The following is a 21,662-nucleotide window of genomic DNA, read 5'->3' on the forward strand; positions in this document are numbered from 1 at the left end:
TGTTAGAGTTGCTTTTTGAATAAACCCCTTGGCTACATTTCTGACAGTGACATGAAATATTTTTTTGAGATACCAGGCTTGACATACATGAAAAATCTGTAAACATAGTATTGGTGTATAGAGAACTGGATTTGTACTTAGGTTCTGCTATGTATTCTACTTATATGACCTTGGATAACCACTATCTTTGAACCTCAGTTTCTTTGTTTGTAAAATGAGAAGGTGCGATTGGGTGATCGCTAGTCTCTTCCAATTCTTCATGTTGTAATACAATACCAGCTTTCATTTTCCTAAGAGGTGGTATCAGAAACAACTAACAAAGGTTCAAGAAAGACTTAGATAAAATTTTAATTCATAGATTTAGAGATAAGTCATTTCATAGTTGTGGGTAATCATGATCCTGTAAACTTACCCAAGTATTGATAGATACATAATTCCTCCCCCCTACTAATAGGTTATTAGCCAAATCTTTTAACCCATAAACATTTAGGAAAAGATAGGGATATTCCTTACCCAATCTCTACATTATCTCACTATTCCTCACTATCTTCATAGATTTTTTAGAATCAGATAGTTGAAAAGTATTTTAAAAATTATCTCACTCTACTCCTCCCTGAAGTATGAATCTCTTCAAGATTTTTCTTAAGATAGTGGATTTCTAGCTTAAAGGACAGTCCATTCCATTTTGTATGATACTTATTGTCAATGAAGTTTTTTCTTCTACTGAACCAAAATACCTATCATTTTCATCCATTCATCCCAGTTCGTGTTGGGCCAAGTAGAATGAATCTAAACTCTTTTCCATTAGTTATTTTAGCCTATCTTCTTATAGCCAATAATAATAGCTAACATTTATAAAGAACTTTAAGACTTGAAAAGTGTTTTATACGTGTTATTTATTGGATATTTAGAACAACTCCAGGAGGAAACTATTTTTATTATATATTATTAATGAGGAAATGGACTGAGCAACTTGCCTAGAGTCACACAGCTGGTAAATGTCTGAAGCAAAATTAGAACTCAGGTCTATCCTGATTATATGCCTAATACTTAATCTACTATGCCAGCTGTCTGCCTTCTATTCTTTTATTACTGAATTCTATCAAAATCCTTGATTTAACTTCCTTTAGATATATTTCAGCTCCATTACTTTTTTTTTTGAGGTGGGATAACATAGTAGTCCCAATGATAATGCATATAGTCAAGTCAACAAGCATTGATTAAGTTAAGATATCACCTTCATGATGGCTTTTTCCTCTTAAAGAAGGAAGGATGCATCACAACTATGTGCCGAGCATAGTGTCAAATGCTGGAAATACAGAGTTAGGCAAAAAAAAAAAAAAATATCCTTTGCCCTCAGGGAATTTACAGTGTGTGGGAGAATACAAAACATAGGGACCTGGAGAGAGGAGATGCTTGTGTGGGAAACAGACGGGAATAGCACAGATAGGAATTATATGGCACAGTAAGGATTCACAGTCAAGCAAGGCTATTATTTCATGTTACAGATGTCTCTGTTATCTAAGGGAATATATGAGAGTTAATGATAAAAATAAAAAGGATGTTCCCAAGATAATAAAAACTTGATAAAATCAACCCATATCAGATATAATGATTGAAGATCAGAATAAAGTTAAAATTGTTGCTGATAAACAAGAATTTCAAAAAACATGAACTCCTCTGACCTACAAATTGGAAGTAGAAAACCCACATTTCCTTGCCAAAAGCTTTTTTTTTATTTGAAACATATATGATTTATTATTATTAATAATCTTCTCTAAGGCAGGTTATAGTTTTGCTTTGTTAGACAAATCTTGAATTTGTTTTTAATGAGATGTTTCAGTAACATGTCAGTCACTCCAGAGAATTAATATTAAATAATAATTTGAGTGATTACTTTTCATCTGTAAGTGAAAAAAGATTTTGGAAGTTAGGCTTGTTTTTTTTTTTTTTTTTAACATGCTGAGTTTTTGTTTGTTTATCTGTTTTTAACATTTTTCTCTTCTCTTCTGTTTACTCCCAAAGTGTTTCTAAGTCCACCAAAAAATCTGAGAATTTCTAATGTTGGAGCAAACACTGCTAGAATAACATGGGATCCTGCTTCAAAAAATGTCAACAGTTACCTCATTTCATATGCCAAGACTAGTGGAACTGAAACCAATGAGGTGAGCTGTAGAACTATGATGGCAGCTTTTATAAAACTTTATTTTCAGATTCTTACTATAGTTTTAAACTCATGTAAGATGTATCTTTTATCCTGAACAGGATTAAATCTATTTAAGTAATTTATTGCCTCTTCTGTTAATCAGGGCAATCTATATTTTTCTAAGTATTCATCCCTTTCACTTAGATTATCAGATTTATTGACATATAGTTGGGCAAAATAGCTCCTAACTATTTCTCTAATTTTGTTTTCATTCACGGAAAGTTCTCCCTTTTCATTTTTGATACTAACAATTTGATTTTCTTCTTTCCTTTTTCTAATCAAATTAACTAAAGATTTATCTATTTTGTTTTTTTTTCAAAAAGCCAACTCTTAGTTTTATTTATTAATTCAATAGTTTTCTTTCAATTTTATTACTCTTTCCTTTTATTTTTAGAATTTCAAATTTGGTATTTAATTGGGGGGTTTTAATTTCTTTTTTTAGCTTTTTTTAGTTGTCTGAACAGGATTAAATCTAAAATAATCCACAAAGAGAGATTGCAGAATGAGGAATTCAAGTTGGATGTGAAAAGAAGTGCTAAGAAATGGGAACTAACTTTAGTCTTTATTACTGTGGAAGATAGATACAGTATTTGACACATAGTATGCATACAATAAATATTTATTGATTAATTGTTTATAGCACCTTATGCCCTTGGAATTATAGTCAGTCAATCAATCAGACAATAAGCATTTATTAAGTACCTCCCATATGTTAATCACTGTGCTAAGCACTGCGGTTGCAAAATACAACAAAAAACCAGTCCCTGCTCTCAAAGAGTTTACATTTTATTTGGAGAGAGAATATGCACCTAAATATGTGTAAATATTATAGGATAAATTACAGGAATTTTATTTTCAAACTTTACATCTCTCCTAATAACTAGCCGAGTGCTATATATATGTGATAGGTTATTAATAATTATTTTAATGAACCTATATTTATGTAGAACCTTATGTTTTGCAAAGCACTTTTTATATATTATTTCATTTGATCCTAATGTGAGGTTTAGTATTTATTAGGTATTGTGTGGCTTATTTTAAAGAAGAGAAAACTGGGGCTTAACAGAAATTATGACTTGTTTCTGGACATATAACTAGTAAATGTGGGACATGGGATTTGTACCCAGTTTTCACCTAATTTCAGGTCCAACACACCACATTTCCTCTTTGTAAATCAAAATGCTGCTTACTAAGTGTGTTTGAAGATGAATTATTTTAAAAACAAGATGGATGTCAGATTTTTCTCTTATCAGTCCTAGTTCAGGAAAATTATTTTAAAAGGGAAATATAGATGAACTTGATAATTTTTCTTTCTGTTTGCCTATTGACTTGATTTTTTCTTTTAAAATAAAACTCAAGGATTTCTCACACAGTTCTCATAGTGTGCAGTTATTTCAACTATGGTTTTAGGAATGATATATTAAAATTCAACTTTCTTGGCACTGCTAGAAAACCACCTTAAAGAAACTGGCTCTTTATGTTATATTCAATTTCTTGAGCCAATAGGTAAGTACAGTAATTTAATTAACATCAAACAGTAAATAATGCAGAATTTACTCAATAATATGGTATCATTAGTTTTCCAAATAGCTAAAATTTACCCCTTAAAAAAAACTCAAACCATTTTGGAGGCAAATCTTTCTAAAATTCATCAGATAGATTCCTGATTACTGTAATTGAGTATATCCCTACTCTTTGTTGCTTTCCTTCATTTAGGAGAGGACCAGTGACATCAGAGAGTGATGCTTGACTTGCAGTCCAGGGGCAAAATAAAAGTATTAGCCTAATTGCTCCAGACTACTATGATTTCTAAGTTGGTTTTTTTTATCACTTTTGGAATTTCTGCTATGAATTCTTGTTGCTTTAACTGTCTCTTGCACCTTCTGCTTCTAATCTGCTATTAGCGGAAAGATAAAAAAAAGTTTATAACTATTTGCAAAATAAGAACAAATAAGTTCTGAATTAGAGTTAGAATTTTGGGTCTCCTGTAAACTCAATTCATTCTGACCTTTCTAAAATATTTTGACTGATCAATATTTTTTTTTGGTTTATATTCTTATTCTTAGTCATGGCACAATTGAGTTTTCTATATAACTAATATTTAGATAAATATGGTTTTACTTGGGTTTGGAATTATTTCTAGGTGGGCAGATGTATCTTCAAAAGTAATTATGCTTTGCTTAAAATAATATTGATACATTTTTCCATTTTCCAACTGGGCAGTGGTTGTTCCCTGAAAGCAGGCTAGAAACATGTAAAAATGCATATGGGATCTTTTAAAATTACTATTTAATCTGCTAAATTGATAATCCAGATCTGTCTTTAAAAGTTTCTTGATGTATATTTACAGTCTATTGCTAAGCACCTGTAGAAACTTTTAGTATTGAAAATCAAAGAGAAAGTAGAATAGATTAAGTCTATATATTATTTTCAGAAAGATTTATTCTGAATGTCCCCTTGGAAACCATATTTGGTTAATTCAAGGTTCCTTCAAATGAACGATTACTCACTTTTTATTTAATTAATATTTATGGTAACAATAATTTGTCAATAAAAATCTTTACAGTAATAAAATAGAAAACTACATAATGATTAAAACCTAACATATTCTAAACCTAAATCCACTATTCAAATTGTCATGTGGAGAGATTGAAGCTGTTATAACAATAACAATAATGATCATAGCAATTCTATAGCACTTTTAGATTTGCAAAACACTTTACTATCTCATTTGATCCTCACAACAATTCTGGGAAATAGAAGCTATTATTATTCCTTTTTTAAGGTATGAAAAACTAAAACAGACAAAAGTTAAATAAATTGCCCAGAATCACACAGCTAGGGAGTGAGAATCTGGGGCTGAATAAAACTCAAATCTTTCCTCCTCTAGATCCAGTGCTCTATCTACTGTGCCACCTAGGTAGAAGTAAAAATTATCAAACAAATCTGATGAGAGTACAATTTAGTCCTTCTGAATCCTGATCAAAGGCTCAATCTGTTTCCTCCCTAGATTTCTTTAAAGTTAGGTTTTCTACTTTCTCTGTCACAAACCATATTCTTAAAATGGTTTCATGACAATGAATTATTTTATTGCCAGTTAGAATCAATTTCTCAAATTCTTCTCCTAAGTCTTAGAACTAGGATAAAACAAAAACTAAAAACCGAAAGCATTTCATTTATTTCTTTGGCCAATACAAATGATGCATACATATTATTTCTGGATAGAATCTTAATACTGAAGTTATATAATAATATTGTCTGTTCAGTGTTATATGTAAAAGCTTCATGTGATGGAAACCATCCTATAAATCCACTGAATTATTTGAATTAATTGAATTGAATTGAAAAAGATCTACTCTTCAAACATGCTGAAGAAGCATCCTCTAGATCGTTTCGAACCACACAAAAACCAATGGGATTCACAGCCTGAGAGTCCATTCATTATTCACTCTCCCATATTCTTTATCTAGTCACACATCTATTTTGTTACTTCTGAAACACAGGTCTTTGTTAGTCAGAAGATCATAGATTCAGAGTTGAGAGGAACCATAGAGGCCATTGAATCCAATCCCCCAATTTTACAGATGAGAAAACTAAAACTCAGAGTAGGTAATTGAAGAATGTTTAAGGTAAGATTCCAAATAGAATATTACTCCAACTTACAGCGATAGGTGAAAAATATTTTCTTCAAGAAGAGGTTGAAAGTCATTACTTAGTGTGAGTACTAAACACTACATATATACAAAATAAAGTTGCCTATTTCTTAATAGATAGGAAATTACTAGTTACTAATGGGGAAGTCATTTCCAATCATATACACAGCTATCTATGGACATTAAGATCACTGATTTGCTAGGTTAAAGTTGGAGTATTCAAGTAAATGTTTAACAAGTGACTCTGAAAAAAATGTACACACTTAACACATTTTAAATTCAATCATTTTCATCATCACTATCTTAAGTCTAAACAATCAATAGACAATTTGCCTATTTGAAACTGAGTGCTCAGTGAAAATTTCACAACTGGTTTATGTGAGCCAATCAGTACAAGGACTGGCTGTGAGAGTTCTGTGGGGTCTATATGAATTTGACCTCCTTATCCCTGATCTATGTTTTTCATAATTTTTTTTCCATCTTCCCCTACTCCCACCCTTGGGTTAATTGTAATAGTATATATTGTCATTCTTGAAGGGGACTATGACATCGGGAAGGTGAAGCTATGAGATGCAAGTTAGTTGGATATTGACTTGATTTGGAGAATCTTGTTCAAGTTTCTCAAACAATTTCTCTGCTTCTTGGTCCTTTGCCACAGAGATTGGAGTTTCTTAAATGGAGTACTTTTGCACATCGTGTGAACAGTATGAGATAAATAGGTGATGCATGAAAGGATGTTCTTACTTTCCTTTCAGCACTCAGTTAAATAATATCTATTGGTCCTTTCTATTCATCTCTCTGAAGGGATCTAAGGAGCTATCCTTTCACTTGACTGACAGCTGTGTTTTCACTTACAGCAAGAACTGAAAAAAGCCTCTCTTCTTAGATATTCATTACTAAGTAAGCAGGGGGTAGATAGATGGCACCATGGATAGAACAGGGGATCTAAAATTATGAAGACCTGAGTTCAAATTTAGCCTTTGAAGCTGTCTATATGATCCTCAGCAAGTCATTTAACTTATCTCAGCCCCAGTTTCCTTCTTTGTAAAATAAGGATAATCATAATACCCCTTATAAGGATCAAATGGGGTATTACACATATACAACACTTTGCATACCATGAAGCACTGTGTAGATGTGAATTATTGCTATTACTTACTAAGTGATAATAGGCAAATAGCCTTGCACAGGGTCCACTTATTTAGGGAAACTCACTTGTGAGAAAAGTGCTTTGCAAATATTTACATATATATGTGTGTATTTGTGTGTATATATGTGTATGTACATATGTGTATATACGTTTATGTGTATTTATATATGTGTGTACATGCATACATATATATGTGTTATTCATAATAACGTGTTAATGGTTAAATTCATATTTGTAAATAGACTAACAACTATCTGTTTGCAGTACCCTCTTCTCCCTCTTTAGCCGGCTCCTTTAGTATGACTATGGGATGCAGATCTTGAAGGAGGCCACATAGAACTGAGTGCCATTTTTTATTTTTATCTGTTTCATTAATCACTATGACCAAGTGAATCAGCAACTCCTGGTTAGTGATCTGGCAATGTCCTATATATTCCTGTTTTTTTTTTTTTTTTGGTTGGGAGAGGCTTTTGGGGATGACTTACCCTGGGTCCATACAGTTAATAAGTACCTGAGGTAATATTTGAACTCAGATCCTCTGACTTCAGGGGGTGGGGGGATGCTCTATCCTTTGTGCCATTTAGCTGCTCCGTAGCCTGTTTATTCTTGCATTGGTTGGCCCAATAATAGCAGTCATTCTGTCGCTGGGACCATGCATGAAGTCCTTCTAGCTTAGCAGAACCTGTCAGAACAGGGCATTTGCTCAGATGACTTTCAAGAATCCTGGGCCAACTGCTTGCTACAAGGAAATATTTAAGCAGGATTTTTATGGCAGTCCTAATACATATAACCAAAAATACTGTTCATGATTGGAGTATTGGGTCATTTAGAGTCAGGCCCAGTTCTGACTCTGAAGAATCCCTTTACCTTCCAAAGCCCACTTGCCTCAACATCTGTAAAATAAGGAGTTGTCATAAAGGAGGGAAAAATGCTAAGTTGAAATTTCTTAACTATGATAATGCAGGTTTAGATGCTGTTTATCTCTAAGCCCCAGGAGCTGAGACAGCTCAGGAGGTAGTTGTGTGGCGTGTAGCTTATAACTGTACTTCAGTGGCTCAGGAAATAAAGGGAAAGGCAAAAATTCTGAGACTTCTAGAAAGGTGCCCTGGACTGACTCCAACTAGTGGAACTATTTGGCAAACTAACTCAGCCAGAAATTTAGGGATGGGTCTTTTATAGGTCTGTCTTCTCGTGGAACCAATTTTATGTCCATATGGCCTGTTCTTCTCATCATCCAAATCATCTCCACTGCCAAGCATCTTCATTTTTCATCCTCCTCCCCTTGAGATTCTACTCCTCTTTTTGTTTCCCTAAGGCTAGGTCCTCCTTCCTGAAGCTTCTTATGTGACTGATCAATATTGCTTCTAAAAATAGCTCCTTGCAGGGTGGAGTATTAAGAACTTTTGCATATTTAAAAATGCAAAAATAAAAACGCTTAAAAATACATTAATATAGCACTTTAAATTTTGCAAAGTACTTTACATACTTTATGTCATTTGACCCTCTCAATAACCTTAGGAGGTAAGTATTATTATCATCCCTATTTTACAGATCAGAAAACTGAGGCTTAGAAGAGGTAAATTATAATGGCATTTATATAACACTTGCAGTGGTTCTCAAAGTTTGGTCCAGAGCATCCTGGGAATCTCTGAAATCCTTTCAGAGAGTCTACAAATGCATAATTATTTTTTATTTTTAATGTGATCAATATCTATAATTATAAGCCACATAAACAAAAACTCTTTGGACAGATTCTCAGTCATTTTTAATAGGATAAAGATACTGAGAACAAAAGTTTGAGGACCACTGCTTTAAGGTTTGCAAAGTGCTTTACAAATATTATCATATATTATTTTAACAATAATTCTTCAAGGTGGATGGTATTACTATTCCCATTTTCTAAATAAGAAAACTGAGACTGAAAAGGGTCAAGTGACTTGATCAGGGTCACACAGCTAGTAAGTACCTGAAGCTAAATTTCAAGTAAAAATCTTCCTGACTCCAAGTTCAACACTCTATCCACTGTCTAGAACTCTACTCATCCATCTTTTCTGACACATTAAAAAACATATAGTGAGTGTTTAATAAATGTTTATTAATTGAAACCAACCAAAATCAATCCACTTATAAGCCTTTTTTAAGCACCTATGTGCCATCTACTATACTAGCTAAAATAGATGAAGTTAAAAATTATAATGATGATAATCTGTCTGAGAACTTTTTCTGATTTCAAGGCCAGCATTCTGTACATTTTGCCATGTACTTATAAGATTATGTGCCCAGAATTATTCTTAATATTTCTTTGAAATTGATCCTACTGTAAAGCTACAAAAATTTCATGGGATTAAACTAGAACCTACATTACTTGCTTAATGAGACAACAGAGTTCAGGAGGCAAAGTTGAAGCCTAGAAGCTGGGGAATCAGTGTATATTAGTTTATGTGTCACTTCAGCAGCCTTGTCTGCAAAATGGAAATAGCACAGACCTAATCTGCAGGGATGTTATGAGGATTAACTGATTAGTGAAATACTTACAGATATAAATTCAGAAATATATGCTAATAAACTGACCATATGCATGATAGAATGTCAGTATTGCTAGTATTTATGTCACTATCAGTCAGCCAAGTCAGCCACAGACTATAATGAAATGGCTTTGGTTTCCTGTATTTAAAGAGTATCAAATGTAGCTGTAATGACTTTTACTTTCTACAGGTTGAAGTTGATCGTGTTTCCACATACTCACTGAAAGGCTTGACAGCCCTCACAGACTATACTGTTGCCATTTCCTCCATCTATGAAGAAGGGCAGTCTGAGCCTCTAATGGGGAGTTTTACTACAAGTAAGTCTTCATTCGTTTTTTGAAATGTTTTCAAGAGCAATTGGTATCAACTTAGATCTCAGGAAGGCAGAATTTATAGCCATGTCTTTCCAACTCTGATTTTGACTTTCAAAAGAAATGACATATTTCTCTTCACTGCCATTATTCTTAACCAGTGGAAAATGCAGGCTGCATTACCTTTATTGTCTACTTATTGCCCCCTCCTCTTTTTTGGAGGTAATAAGGATTAAGTGACCCGGAGTCACACAACTTGTAAGTATCTGAAGTCAATTTTGAACTCTAGGTACTCCTGATGCCAGGGCCAATGCTCTATCTACAGTGCCATCTAGCTACCTCTGCTGCTCATTTCCTATCAAATTGAGGGGGCAAAAAGAGAAGTCAATTTTTGTTGTCTTTACACCCAGAAGTCATATTTAATTTGTAGTGTGCTTTTTAGAGTCCCATATTGGAGTGCCAAAATGTACCTTCCAGACTAGCTCTCTGGAGGATCTCAGGCCCAGCCCGAGACCTTAGTCTTAGAGGAGGAGTGATGAGGCAGGGACCTATATGGATGGTCAAATATAGAGTCCTTTTATTTCAAGTTCTCTCAGCCTTAAATACCTTAGTACAATTACATCACCACAGCATACTGAGCATGTGCTAACTATAAGCACCCTGCCATTATTATGTAAATGCCTCTTTACTATAAATATCTCTGCTTCAAGTAAAACACTTCTCAGGAAGGCTGAGATGCCCCCAAGAGGAGATGAGAGCCACCATTGTCAGCAGATTCCCTCTGGGCTGAAGGATTTTAAACCTCAAAGAAAGTTCCCCCACTGTCTGTGGCCCTCTATATTAATTGTCACATTTATTTAACTGAATTATTAGTATAAATGATCAAATAAATTTCAAATTGTTTTTTTGACCTGCTCTCATTTAAAAAAAAGTTCTGATTATAAAGAATTCAAAATCCAAATCCTGGATCTGCTTCTTATTACTTGAGTGACTTTGAGCAAATCATTTAATCTACTGGTTCTTAATTTCTTTATCTGTCAAATGTGATTTAATAAGATATGATGAGGGAAAAAAAGAAATGATAAGCAGATAGATTTCAGAAAAATATGGGAAGAGTTACATGAACTTTTGCAATGTAAAGTGAACAGGGTCATTTTATACAGTAACACAGATAATGTACAATGATCAACTGTGAATTACTTAACTATTCTCAGCAGCATAATAATTGAAGAAAATTCCAAAGGGCTTGTGATGAAAAATGTTGGTTTACATTCAGAGAAAGAACTGGTGGGGTCTAAATGCAGATCAAAACAGTTTTTTAAAAAAACCTTACGTTTCTTGGAGTTTTTTGTCTGTTTTTTTCCTCAGTATGATTAATAAGAAAGTGTTTTGCATGATTGTACAAGTACAACCTCTATCAAATTGCTTGCCTTCTCAGAAAAGAGAGAAAGGGAAAAGAGTGGGAAAGAATTTGTAATTCAAAATTCTAAACAAAACAAAACAAAGATTAAATTTTGTTTTTACATACAACTGGGAAAAATATATATATATGTGATTTGGACTGCATTATCTCTGAGATTCTCTTCCAGCCTAAGATTCTATAAACTTATGATTTCTTTTCTCATCTCTTCACATTAATATACCTAGAGTGAACCACAATTGTATGGTATAATTCACTTTTAGAATATTCTTTGAGAGCAATCTATTGCATTTTTATCTTTGTACTTCTAAGATCTAGGAGATGATTCCCCTTCCTTTGGATGCATTTCACTTTATTAATGTCCCATTTAACAACACACAAAACACATAACATAATTATCTGTGTGGGGTTGAAGGAAAATTAGCTATTAACTCCATTGTCTTGGTCAATATCATTTCATTAATGAAGCCAAAAATTGGTGAATGAATGATGAATATTTTTGGCAGCTTCATTAACATTGTTTTATGAATGTTTTGAAATTAATTTGGAAGTTAACTAAAAGCCCTAAGTTTCAGCTTAAATTTAGGGCTTAAATTGTTGTTAAGCTACTCCTTTGCTCTCCTGTCCTCTGCTGTTGATGATTTGAACCAAAGTTCAGAACTTTACATTTATCCACAGTAAATTTTATTCTGTTAGATTTAGTCTGTTTTTCCAATCTTTTGAGATGCTTTCTGTCATCCAAAATTTTAGCTTTCTCTCCCAGTTCTGTATCATCTGCTGATGTGAGTGAGCCACATGCCATCTATGTCTTCATCTAATGATCTCTGAGCTCATAACATCTTTAGGGAGTTAAATAAGCATTGAAGAGAATAGAGCCAACTATGAATTCCTTCAGTCACTGGGGGGGCTATTGCAATGGGTTGCAGCAAAGTAGTTGGGAGAATAGTGAATCTAGTTTCCTTAATTTTAATATTTATTTAAAAAGCCAAAGAGAGCATCTAATAGGATTGGTTCTGAATAGGTTTTGAAAATCGTAGTCCAACACTATGTACAAAATGGTGTGGACATCTGTAGGGGAGAGAAGATTGGATGTAGAATGAGAGGATTTTGTTTCAGATCCAGGTTTTGTTTCAGATCCAGAAGTGACTTGGGGTAAATCACTTCATCTAAAGAAAACTCAGCTTCCTGATCTGTAACATGAAATATTTTGACTAAATAGCTTATTTCTAAGGTTGTTTCCTGCTTAAGTACTATCATTCTATTAATTACAAATAAACTTGGTGGTGGTATTTTAAAAATTGTTTTTCCAACTGATACTCCTTGTGAGCAGTAGGAAAATAAGTAGGAAAATAAAGTACACTTTAATTCACATTAATTCAGTGGAGGATGCTTTTTACTTTCTCTTAATGCTCTGTGCTGTGTCTTTAGGGGAGGCTTCCCAGCTGCTTCATGGTTACCCTTGAATGTTCCAATGGCTTCAGGGAGGTTTCTGTGGGTTGGCTCTGCCAATTTTTTATCTGCCTAACACAATCCAAAACTTTGGCTTGCAGAGCAAATTCCAGCCCAACAGTATCTGGAAGTTGATGAAGAATCACAAGACAGTTTTAGAGTGAGTTGGAAACCCTTGTCTGCTGATGTTGCCCGGCAAAAATTGATGTGGATTCCTGTATATGGTGGAAAAGTTGAAGAGGTGAGTAGTAGCTGCAGAACAGTGCATAAGCTAAAATATTATTTAAATTTTCCATAGGAGAGAGTCTTGAACAAGACCCTAAAGCAGTTCTCAACCTGGGGGTAATGAATTTTATTGTTGTCCAGTAATTTCGGTCATGGCTTAATGCCCCTTTTTGGAGTTTTCTTGGCACAGATATTAAAGTGGTTTGCCATTTCCATCTCCAGCTCATTTTACAGAAGGGAAAACTAAGGCAACAGGGATAAAAAATGACTTGTGCAGGGTCTCACAGCTAGTAAGTGAAGGCAGATTTGAACTCAGGAAAATGTCTTCTTTATCCTAGGTCCATTACGCTATCTACTACACCATCTAGCTATCCTATCCCTTCCTTTTTACTGGGGTGTATAACAGAGAGTACTTATCAAACTTGATGACTATCATCCATTTCTAGATGTCAGATATTTGCTAACATGCATCCTATATTTTGAGGGAGATTTTAACAGAGATAGGAAACAGATGTTTCAGAAGAGATAGGGTAACTAAGATCCCATGACCTAAAGTTCTATAAGAGAAACAATCGCAGAAGAGATTTTGGGAAGTACTCAAGATCAAATGCATACTAAGTGACAATGCATTTTTGACCAATTTCTAATATAAATAAAGGGCTGGTTATTGAACATTTTAAAAAGGACTATAAAAAAGCCATCATGACTTCACTGAGACACATCATATAAAACTAAATTTATTTTCTTTTTCTGATGGAGTTAAAAGACTGATAGATCAGAGAAGTAGTTTATTGAGATTTTGTTTATTTCTAATAATTTTTATCAACTCTTTTTGGTTTTGCATTGTATTTGTTTCTGGATATGGCATCCTTCTTCTCGCCCAACCAAAGGAAGCTTCCCTTGAAACAAAGATAATCAGTTAAGGAATCAGCACATGCAACATTCTGAAAGTCCTTTGTTTCTCTGATAAAAGAGACTCCTTATCTTTTCATTGCAATTATTGATAAAGTTTCTTGTGATGATTTTATGGAAAAGATAATCACATGTAGCCTAGATAAATAGTGCTACACTCAAATAGAAATGGAGAAAACAAATTATACATAAGGATCCCTGCAGGCTGAATATTAACAGTTTTAAAATATAATGTTATCTATGTTTTATTACATTTTTATTCATTGTGTTAAATATTTTCTAAATTTGTATTAACCTGGCACAAGTCAAAGTGGAGAATGTTACAGGCAACAAGCCAAGTTGATTGCCTGTTTGACATGGTTGTACTAAAAGGTAGATTTGGAGTGGGGTGAGTAGTATAGAAGGAAGTTTCTATTGGAATACCCTGGGGATTTGTGATTGACCTTGTGCTATTTAACATTCATCAACGATTTGGATAAAAGCATGTATTGTATTGCTATTAAATTTGCTGATGATATAACACTAGATTGTACAGCTAAGAAAAAGGAACAAACATTTATTAAGCACCTACTGACAGGTGCTGTGGCTTTACAACTATTATCTCATTCTATTTCATAATAGCCCTCTGAGGTAGGTGCTATTATAATTCCTATTTTATCTTAGAGGAAACTCCAGCAGGCAAAAGTTAAATGATACTTAACCAGTTAGCAAGCTGTATAACCATGTTGTAAGTATCTGGGGCAAAATTTGAATTTAAGTCCTCCTGGCCTAGTACTCTATCCACTGCACCACCTAAATGTTAACATGCTGAATGGCAAAAACAACAAAAAAAAATCTTGACAGTATATAATGCTGGGCTGAAACTAATGTTAAATCTAAAATCTTACTCTTAAATTACTCTTTAATTAATTTTTTAAAAAATTAACTTACACATGCAAATGGAAGAGTATGGCTAGCCAATTGAAAAATAGATTTGAGCATTAAAATAGATTACAATCTAAATATTGATCAAAAGTTTTGTTAGTGAATAGTGATGTTTTCAGACACAACTCATGAAGACTATCAAAGAAATTGTGAAGACACGAAAGAAGTTGTGACCTATATCAGTGGAGGCAATGGCCGAACCAGTGAAATTACTTAATCTTGAATTAAGTCAATTGGTTTCAATTAGGAGAGCATATTGCTATGCATTCTTTACTGGTTTCATGATTCATTTCTACCCCTCCTTTCCCCTTCTTCTCTTTCTCCTCCTTTTTCCATTTTCTTCTTTTCTATTTCCTTCTTCATTTTCTTCTTCTTCACCATTTGTGACAGCTGACCAAATCTATTTCAGGTTGTCTTAAATGAAGATCAAGACACATATATTATTGAAGGTCTACAACCTGGCACAGAGTACGAAGTTTCCTTGTTGGCTATACTCAGTGATGAAAGTGAGACAGAGGTGTTGACTGCTGTTGGAACTACACGTAAGTCATGAGACAAACTGGAATGCTGCTAGACAAAATTGTTTCATTAAACACAGTTCTAGACCTGTCCCCCTGCATTCATCAGATTAAGGTTTCCTTTTTCCCTCTAGAGCCCCTGTCATGAGTGAGACTTAGCCTCTCCCACTGAAATCTACCTGTATCTCATTGTCTTCAGACCCAGGTGTCAGATAACAGTTTGCTCAATGAGTTCCTGTTAGTGTGTTTATAGGGAAGAATAGTTGTCCTTTATAGATAACATATATGTATTAACTATCATCTTCTGGCTACAGTGCCCCTCCCTTGCCTTTAAATTCTAACCTATTAATGACTCAAATGGAAGAACTATATGTGCTAAAATTGTATTTTGTTCTGGTTCATTTGATCATCCCCCATCTTCCTTTTATTCAGTAGAGTAAGTTTATAAGTAACCAGAAATGCTAGTTGACTTATGAAATTATGAAATGAGACAGGCACATCTCTTTTTTGGGTACTTACCAGGAAAGACTACAATGGCCCTGGGAATTAAAGCTTCATGTCATACTTTAATAAAGCACAAAGAGTCTTTGGGCAAACAGGTATAGAACAGAGAACAGCAGAGGAAGGGGGGATGATTACAGAGGCAAAATGGCTTAAGGATGGGTATGAAATGGTAAAGAAAGAAAGACAATGTAGAAAAAAAGAATGAAAAGAGGGAAGGTCATGGAGAACAACTTCATATAATCTTGGATTAGAGTGTAGAAGATAAACATGATTCTAGATTAGGACTGGCATAACATCAGTGGCTATATAATTAGGACACAAGGGACTCAAAAATAGAGATAATACAAAGTTAAACTGATTAACTATGAGGTCAAATTTTTGAAGAAAGGGAAAGCAATGGAATGGAATAGGATAAGCATTTATCAGGTGCTTACTATATCTAGGCACTATGCTAAGCACTTTACAAATATTTCATTTGATCCTCATAAGAGAACTATGAGGTAAGTGCTCTTATTATTCCCATTTTATAGTTGAGGAAACCGAGGCAGGTGGAGATTAAGTGATTCGCCCACCATTATATAGCTTATATAGTAAATATCTGGATAATTTCTATGGATTTGAACTCTGTTTTTCCTGACATCAAGCTAAGAACTCTATCTACTCTGCCAAAAGTAAGATAAGAGTACAGGTGATGATTTGAATAGGCAAGAAGGATTGGCGCAACTGGAGATGGCAATCAATGGTTTTTTACTGTTGTTATTCAGTTATTTTCAGTTATGCCTGACTTTGTGACCCCATTTTGGGTTTTCTTGACAAAGATACTGGAGTATCTTTTCCTTCTTTAATTCATTTTACAGAGGAGGAAACTGAGGCAAACAGGGTTGAATGACTTACCCAATCATTTAGCTCTAGCAAGTGTCTGAGATCAAATTCGAATTCAGAAAAATGGTGCTCTCTGCACTATGGCACCACCTAACAAACCCAATAATAAGCATCAAGAAACATCTAGTAAGCAGCAAGACACTGTGTTAAATGATAGGGATACAAGTAACAAGAATGAAACAATCCCACCTCTCAAAGGGCATATGTGCTAAGAGAAAAATGCCAGCAATGGCAGCAGAGTGCAAGGGCTGAGCCCTGGATAAATTCAAATACAAAATTACCAAGGTCCTTATCAAGTCACATAGTCGCTGAAACTCTGGAGCAGCACTTATTGGTTGAGTTTATGAATAGGGTGTAGTTGAAAGAGCCTTGGATTTTGGAATGAGAAGACCAGGATTCCAATTCCATCTCCACTACTCACTGTCTGTTTGGCACTGGACAAGTCAATCTCTTTGGATCTTTTTTTCTTCATTTCTAAAATGAAGAAGTTGGACCCAGTGACTTCTAAGATCTCTTCCAGTTTGAAATTTATGATATTATGACAAGATGATCTCTTTCAGCTGTAATATTTTATGAATTTTCGTCTGGATAATTTCTATAGCCCCTTCCTTCTCTCTCTCTTATGCCTATCATTCTCTGAGCCTTTCCAATTATATTACACAAGCATATGGTGATTCTATCTATCCACACACTAAGAGTTCTGGATGCAGTAAGATCTCTAATCTTTCCAATGGATCCTTTTTGCAAGACTGGTTGGGATTATGAAAACTTCAAGTTAACAGATCTATCCATCCTATCCTAGGCTGTAAAACAAGTTTACTGTTGTTCAGTCATATCCAATTCTTCATGACCCTTTTTGAGGTTTTCTTGGTAAAAAAAAAAAAAATACTGCAGTGCTTGTCATTTCCTTCTCCAGCTCATTTTACAGGTGAGAACACTGAGGTCAAGGGTTAAGTGACTTGTTCAAGATCACATAGCTAATAAAAATCTGATTTGAACTCAGGAAATGAGTCTTTCTGACTCCAGATTTGATATTCTATCCAGTACTCAAGCCCAAAGCAATTCCCTGTCTTTCCCTGAGAAACTCACATTAGGGTTCTACAGAGACAATTATTATGTGGGTTTATGGATCAAATAATTAAAATAACTTAAATGACATTTTGTCCTATAGAAATGGTTTATAGTGATGCCAGAATAATAATAATTATAATAAGTAACTAGTATTTATTTGGGCAGCTAAATGACATGGTGAATGGATCTGGGCCTGAAGTCAGGTAGATTCATTTTCAGATTCAAATCTGGCCTCAGAGGCTTATTAGCTGTGTGACCCTGGGCAAGTTAATTAGCCCCATTTCTCTCAGTTTCCTCATCTATAAAATGAGTTAGAGAAGGAAATAGGAAACCACTCCAGTATCTTTGCCAAGGAAATCCTAAATGACACCACACAATTGAACAGCAAAGTATTTATATGGTTGCTACTATATGCCAGGCACTGTGCTAAGCTTCATAAAAATATTTTCTCATTTGATCCTGAAGGGCAGGTGCTGTTATTATCCTCGTTTTACAATTAAGGAAGCTGAGGCAAACAAATTAACTGATTTGCCCAGGATTACACATCAAATATGTGTCTGAGACAGGATCTGAACTGAAGTCTTCATGACTTCTTCTTCATGACTTTCTATTGAGCCACTGCATAATAATCCTGTTGATAGACCAGAAATTCTTTTTAATGGAATGAAATTTAATTTAAGACAAGGTCTCACTTTAGACTCTGACCATTGCTGATTTGATTTAAGGAATATAAGGAAAATTAAGAAAATAAGGAAAAGAGCACTAGGTTGGGAAGAAAGTGAGAAGACCTGAATTCTATCCCCATATTTTCTTTTGGGTTCCTTCACTCACTGAGGTACCATTTTCTCTTTTTAAGAGGACTGGATTAAAAGATCCCTTTGGTTTTAACATTTAAGATTCTCTGTAGTTGATTTTGGAGGGGAGGGGAGTGCTCCTTATTATATAGCTGAGTTAAAGGATACTTGCTCTATTAATGACTTTATGGACAGTTCCAGATTGCTTTCCAAGGATGTTTGAATCATTATTTTTCCCTGAGAAGTTAAAATTAGGATTCTACAGAGACAATTATTGTTTGAATTTGTGAATAAAATAATTATTTTATTTTAAATAATTGAATAATAGTTTAATTATTTAAATAATTTAAAACCTAAATGACATTTTATCCTATAGAAAGGGGTAGTCCTTAATCCTCATATGTCTTTCCAGATGGTTTAAAGTGATGCTATAATAATTATTATTATTATAATAAATAGCTAGTATTTATTTGAGCATCTAGATGGCATGGTAGATTACATTACATCACCTTAATATACCTGTTTTCCCACAGCTCCTCCAACAGTTGTCATTTTCTACTTTTTAATCACCTTTGCTTATCTTTTGGATGTGACGGGAACCTCAAGCTGCTTTAATTTGCACTCATCAAATTATTAGCCATTTGGAGCAATTTTATTTTTGGCCCTTTGGCTTTTGATAGCATGAATTTCTTCCTTGTATAATGAAACGTATATACACATATAACTTAGTGATTTCTTTCTCAAACTACCTTGTATTTAATTATTTTGTATATATTTGTATTTTTTTCACTTCGTATTTATGCTGGATAGATTTATATAGATATTTGTTTCTTCTTTTAGAATGTCAACTTCTTATAACAGGAAATTTTTTCATTTTTTGTATTTGTATCCCCAGTGCTTAGAATAGTGCCTAGCATATAGTAGATGAAAAAAATGCTTATTGATTGACTGATCTAAGTCAGATAAAACTAGTAAAGAGTTTCTCCTTGCCTCTTCTTAGTACTGACCATGACAACTCCACAGCTTGGGGGGAGGGGGAAGGGATAGGATGAGGAAAAGGTTCATATTAATGAATTACCAGATCTATGTAAGGATAATCTACTCTATTCTGCTATACTTTCCTCTTCTGTGGAGCTAGCAGAAGAATTGAACTTCTGGGGAAAAAGTGACCCCACCCAGGTTAAGGCTCTATGACATACACAGAAAACTAGAAACACTGCATCTGTGTGTGTGTGTGTGTGTGTGTGTGTGTGTGTGCGTATGTGTGTGTGTGTTCATCAGTATGTGTGTGTGTGTTCATCAGGTCAACTACTCACAGATCCTATTGCATCAAGTTCTTTGTAGCTATCCAAGTTTCAGAAGGGTAATAAATTTATCAGAATGTACTTTCTTGAGTAATAGAAATTTCAAATACTTTCTTGCCAGTTGAATAATGTTTTTAATAAAGATAAATAAATTCCATAAAATTATATGTGGCCTCCAGCATGAAACTAACACATCGACTTCATTGTTCTTCCCCACCCTCATCTCCAACCTCCAAAATTTCCCTTCCCTTGAAAAAGAGTTTTGTTTTTAAAACAATGGAACTTTTGGGGAGAGATTAAGAGGAATCTTTTTATTCTCAGGAAAAGGGAAATTGGAAACATTTCCTCCCCACCCCCCCAAAAAAAAAACACCCCTCCAGCTTTCCTTGAAGAAATAAAGTCTTATCTACCCTTTCAATTCTATCACTTCAGAAAAATAAGAAATATCTTTTCTCTAACCTAGATAAAGAATTTAGAAGGAAATGTCCTTATACAATTAAAAAAAAAAAAAAGGCAAAACTCAGTGTCTCATATTTCAGAACCAAACACTCAAGGAGAAATAGGAGAAAGGAAGGAAAAGAAACAAGCATTTATATATCACCTACCACATGCCAGATACATGTATGTGAGGGTGGCCAGGAGAAAGAAATCAAATGTGAGGGGGAAGATATGAAAGACAAAATATCTGCTACTGCTGTTTGGCTATTCTCAGTCATGTCTAATTCTTTGTGACCCTAGTTGAGGGTTTCTTGGCAAAGATATTGGAGTGGTTTGCCCTTTCCTTCTCCCTCTCATTTTATGACAAGGAAAATGAAGCAGACAGGATTAAATGACTTGCCCTGGGTCACACCGTACTAAGTGTCTGAGGCCAGATTTGAATTTAAGTCTTTCATCCTGATAGCCCCATGCAACTCTCTAGGGAGGATTCCTTAAGTATATGTATTGGACTAGAAAATCCAATGAAGTTCCGTCCTACTCTCAGATTCTATGATTCCAGATCATTTAGTCCAGTGGATAAAGTACCCAGCCATTTGCAACTTGGAGACAAAAGAAATCCAAGATGAGGTAAAAACTGGGCTTACAGAGAAAGTCTGCTCTTCTTTACTTTGTGTGTGAGCATCTTACGCAAATACCCACACTTTACACTCCGTACCCTAGTAAGGACTGTTAGAACTTCTCCTGTCTTCTTCCCTCCCCTGCCTCCAATACACAATGGTCCTTAGATCCCTACTTAGGATGATAGAGCATTTCTCTTTTTTTCAATATTCAAGTCCCACAGATCTGGGACTTTAGGACCTTCCATTGCTGTCACTTTAATCCGTACATTGGAGAGAGGGGGTGTCTGCATGCTCTGAATAAGTTTAGGAAAGGAGGCAGAGAAACAAGCACCAGTCTTAGAGACTAGTAAACACACATCGGAGGTTGCAGAAAGATGGAGTGCTTGGTCCAGATAGCCCGGGACAGAAAAGGGCTCAACTTAAGAGAAAAAGAGACTAACATCGAGGTCTTCCCCAAGTGGTCAGACTCATTCTTCAAGCAGAGGCTGGATGACCACTTGTTAGGTCTGGTTTCAAAGAAAGAATTCTTGCGAAAGTGTGGACTGGACTAAATGGCAGCAGATGTGCTTTCTGGGAGAGTGCAACTCCTATACACAATGCTGCTGCTCCATTACCACCAGCCTTTGAAACATGTCTGGGATCATAATTTCTGTAAAGCCAAAACTGGTTCTCCAGCTCTGGAGCTCGGGTTAAGACTGTGTCTGAAAGCATAATCCTTAAAGCCTTAGTATCCTTCAAAATATAGAGAAGGATTTG

The 21,662-nt window shown here is 34.6% G+C and overlaps 1 protein-coding gene across 2 annotated transcripts in view; it reads left to right on the forward strand.

Moving 5' to 3' along the window:
• COL14A1 (collagen type XIV alpha 1 chain) overlaps positions 1–21,662 on the forward strand; it is a 253,774-nt gene that overhangs the window by 94,697 nt on the left and 137,415 nt on the right. For both annotated transcript variants that reach the window (XM_051971025.1, XM_051971024.1), the window contains exons 14-17: positions 2,026–2,165; positions 9,725–9,851; positions 12,816–12,955; positions 15,185–15,317. In XM_051971025.1, coding sequence (XP_051826985.1) covers positions 2,026–2,165; positions 9,725–9,851; positions 12,816–12,955; positions 15,185–15,317 — 540 coding nt within the window. The remainder of the gene's footprint in view (positions 1–2,025; positions 2,166–9,724; positions 9,852–12,815; positions 12,956–15,184; positions 15,318–21,662) is intronic.

The sequence above is a fragment of the Antechinus flavipes genome, chromosome 1, assembly GCF_016432865.1.
Source record: "Antechinus flavipes isolate AdamAnt ecotype Samford, QLD, Australia chromosome 1, AdamAnt_v2, whole genome shotgun sequence".
In the NCBI taxonomy this organism is placed as follows: Eukaryota; Metazoa; Chordata; class Mammalia; order Dasyuromorphia; family Dasyuridae; genus Antechinus; species Antechinus flavipes.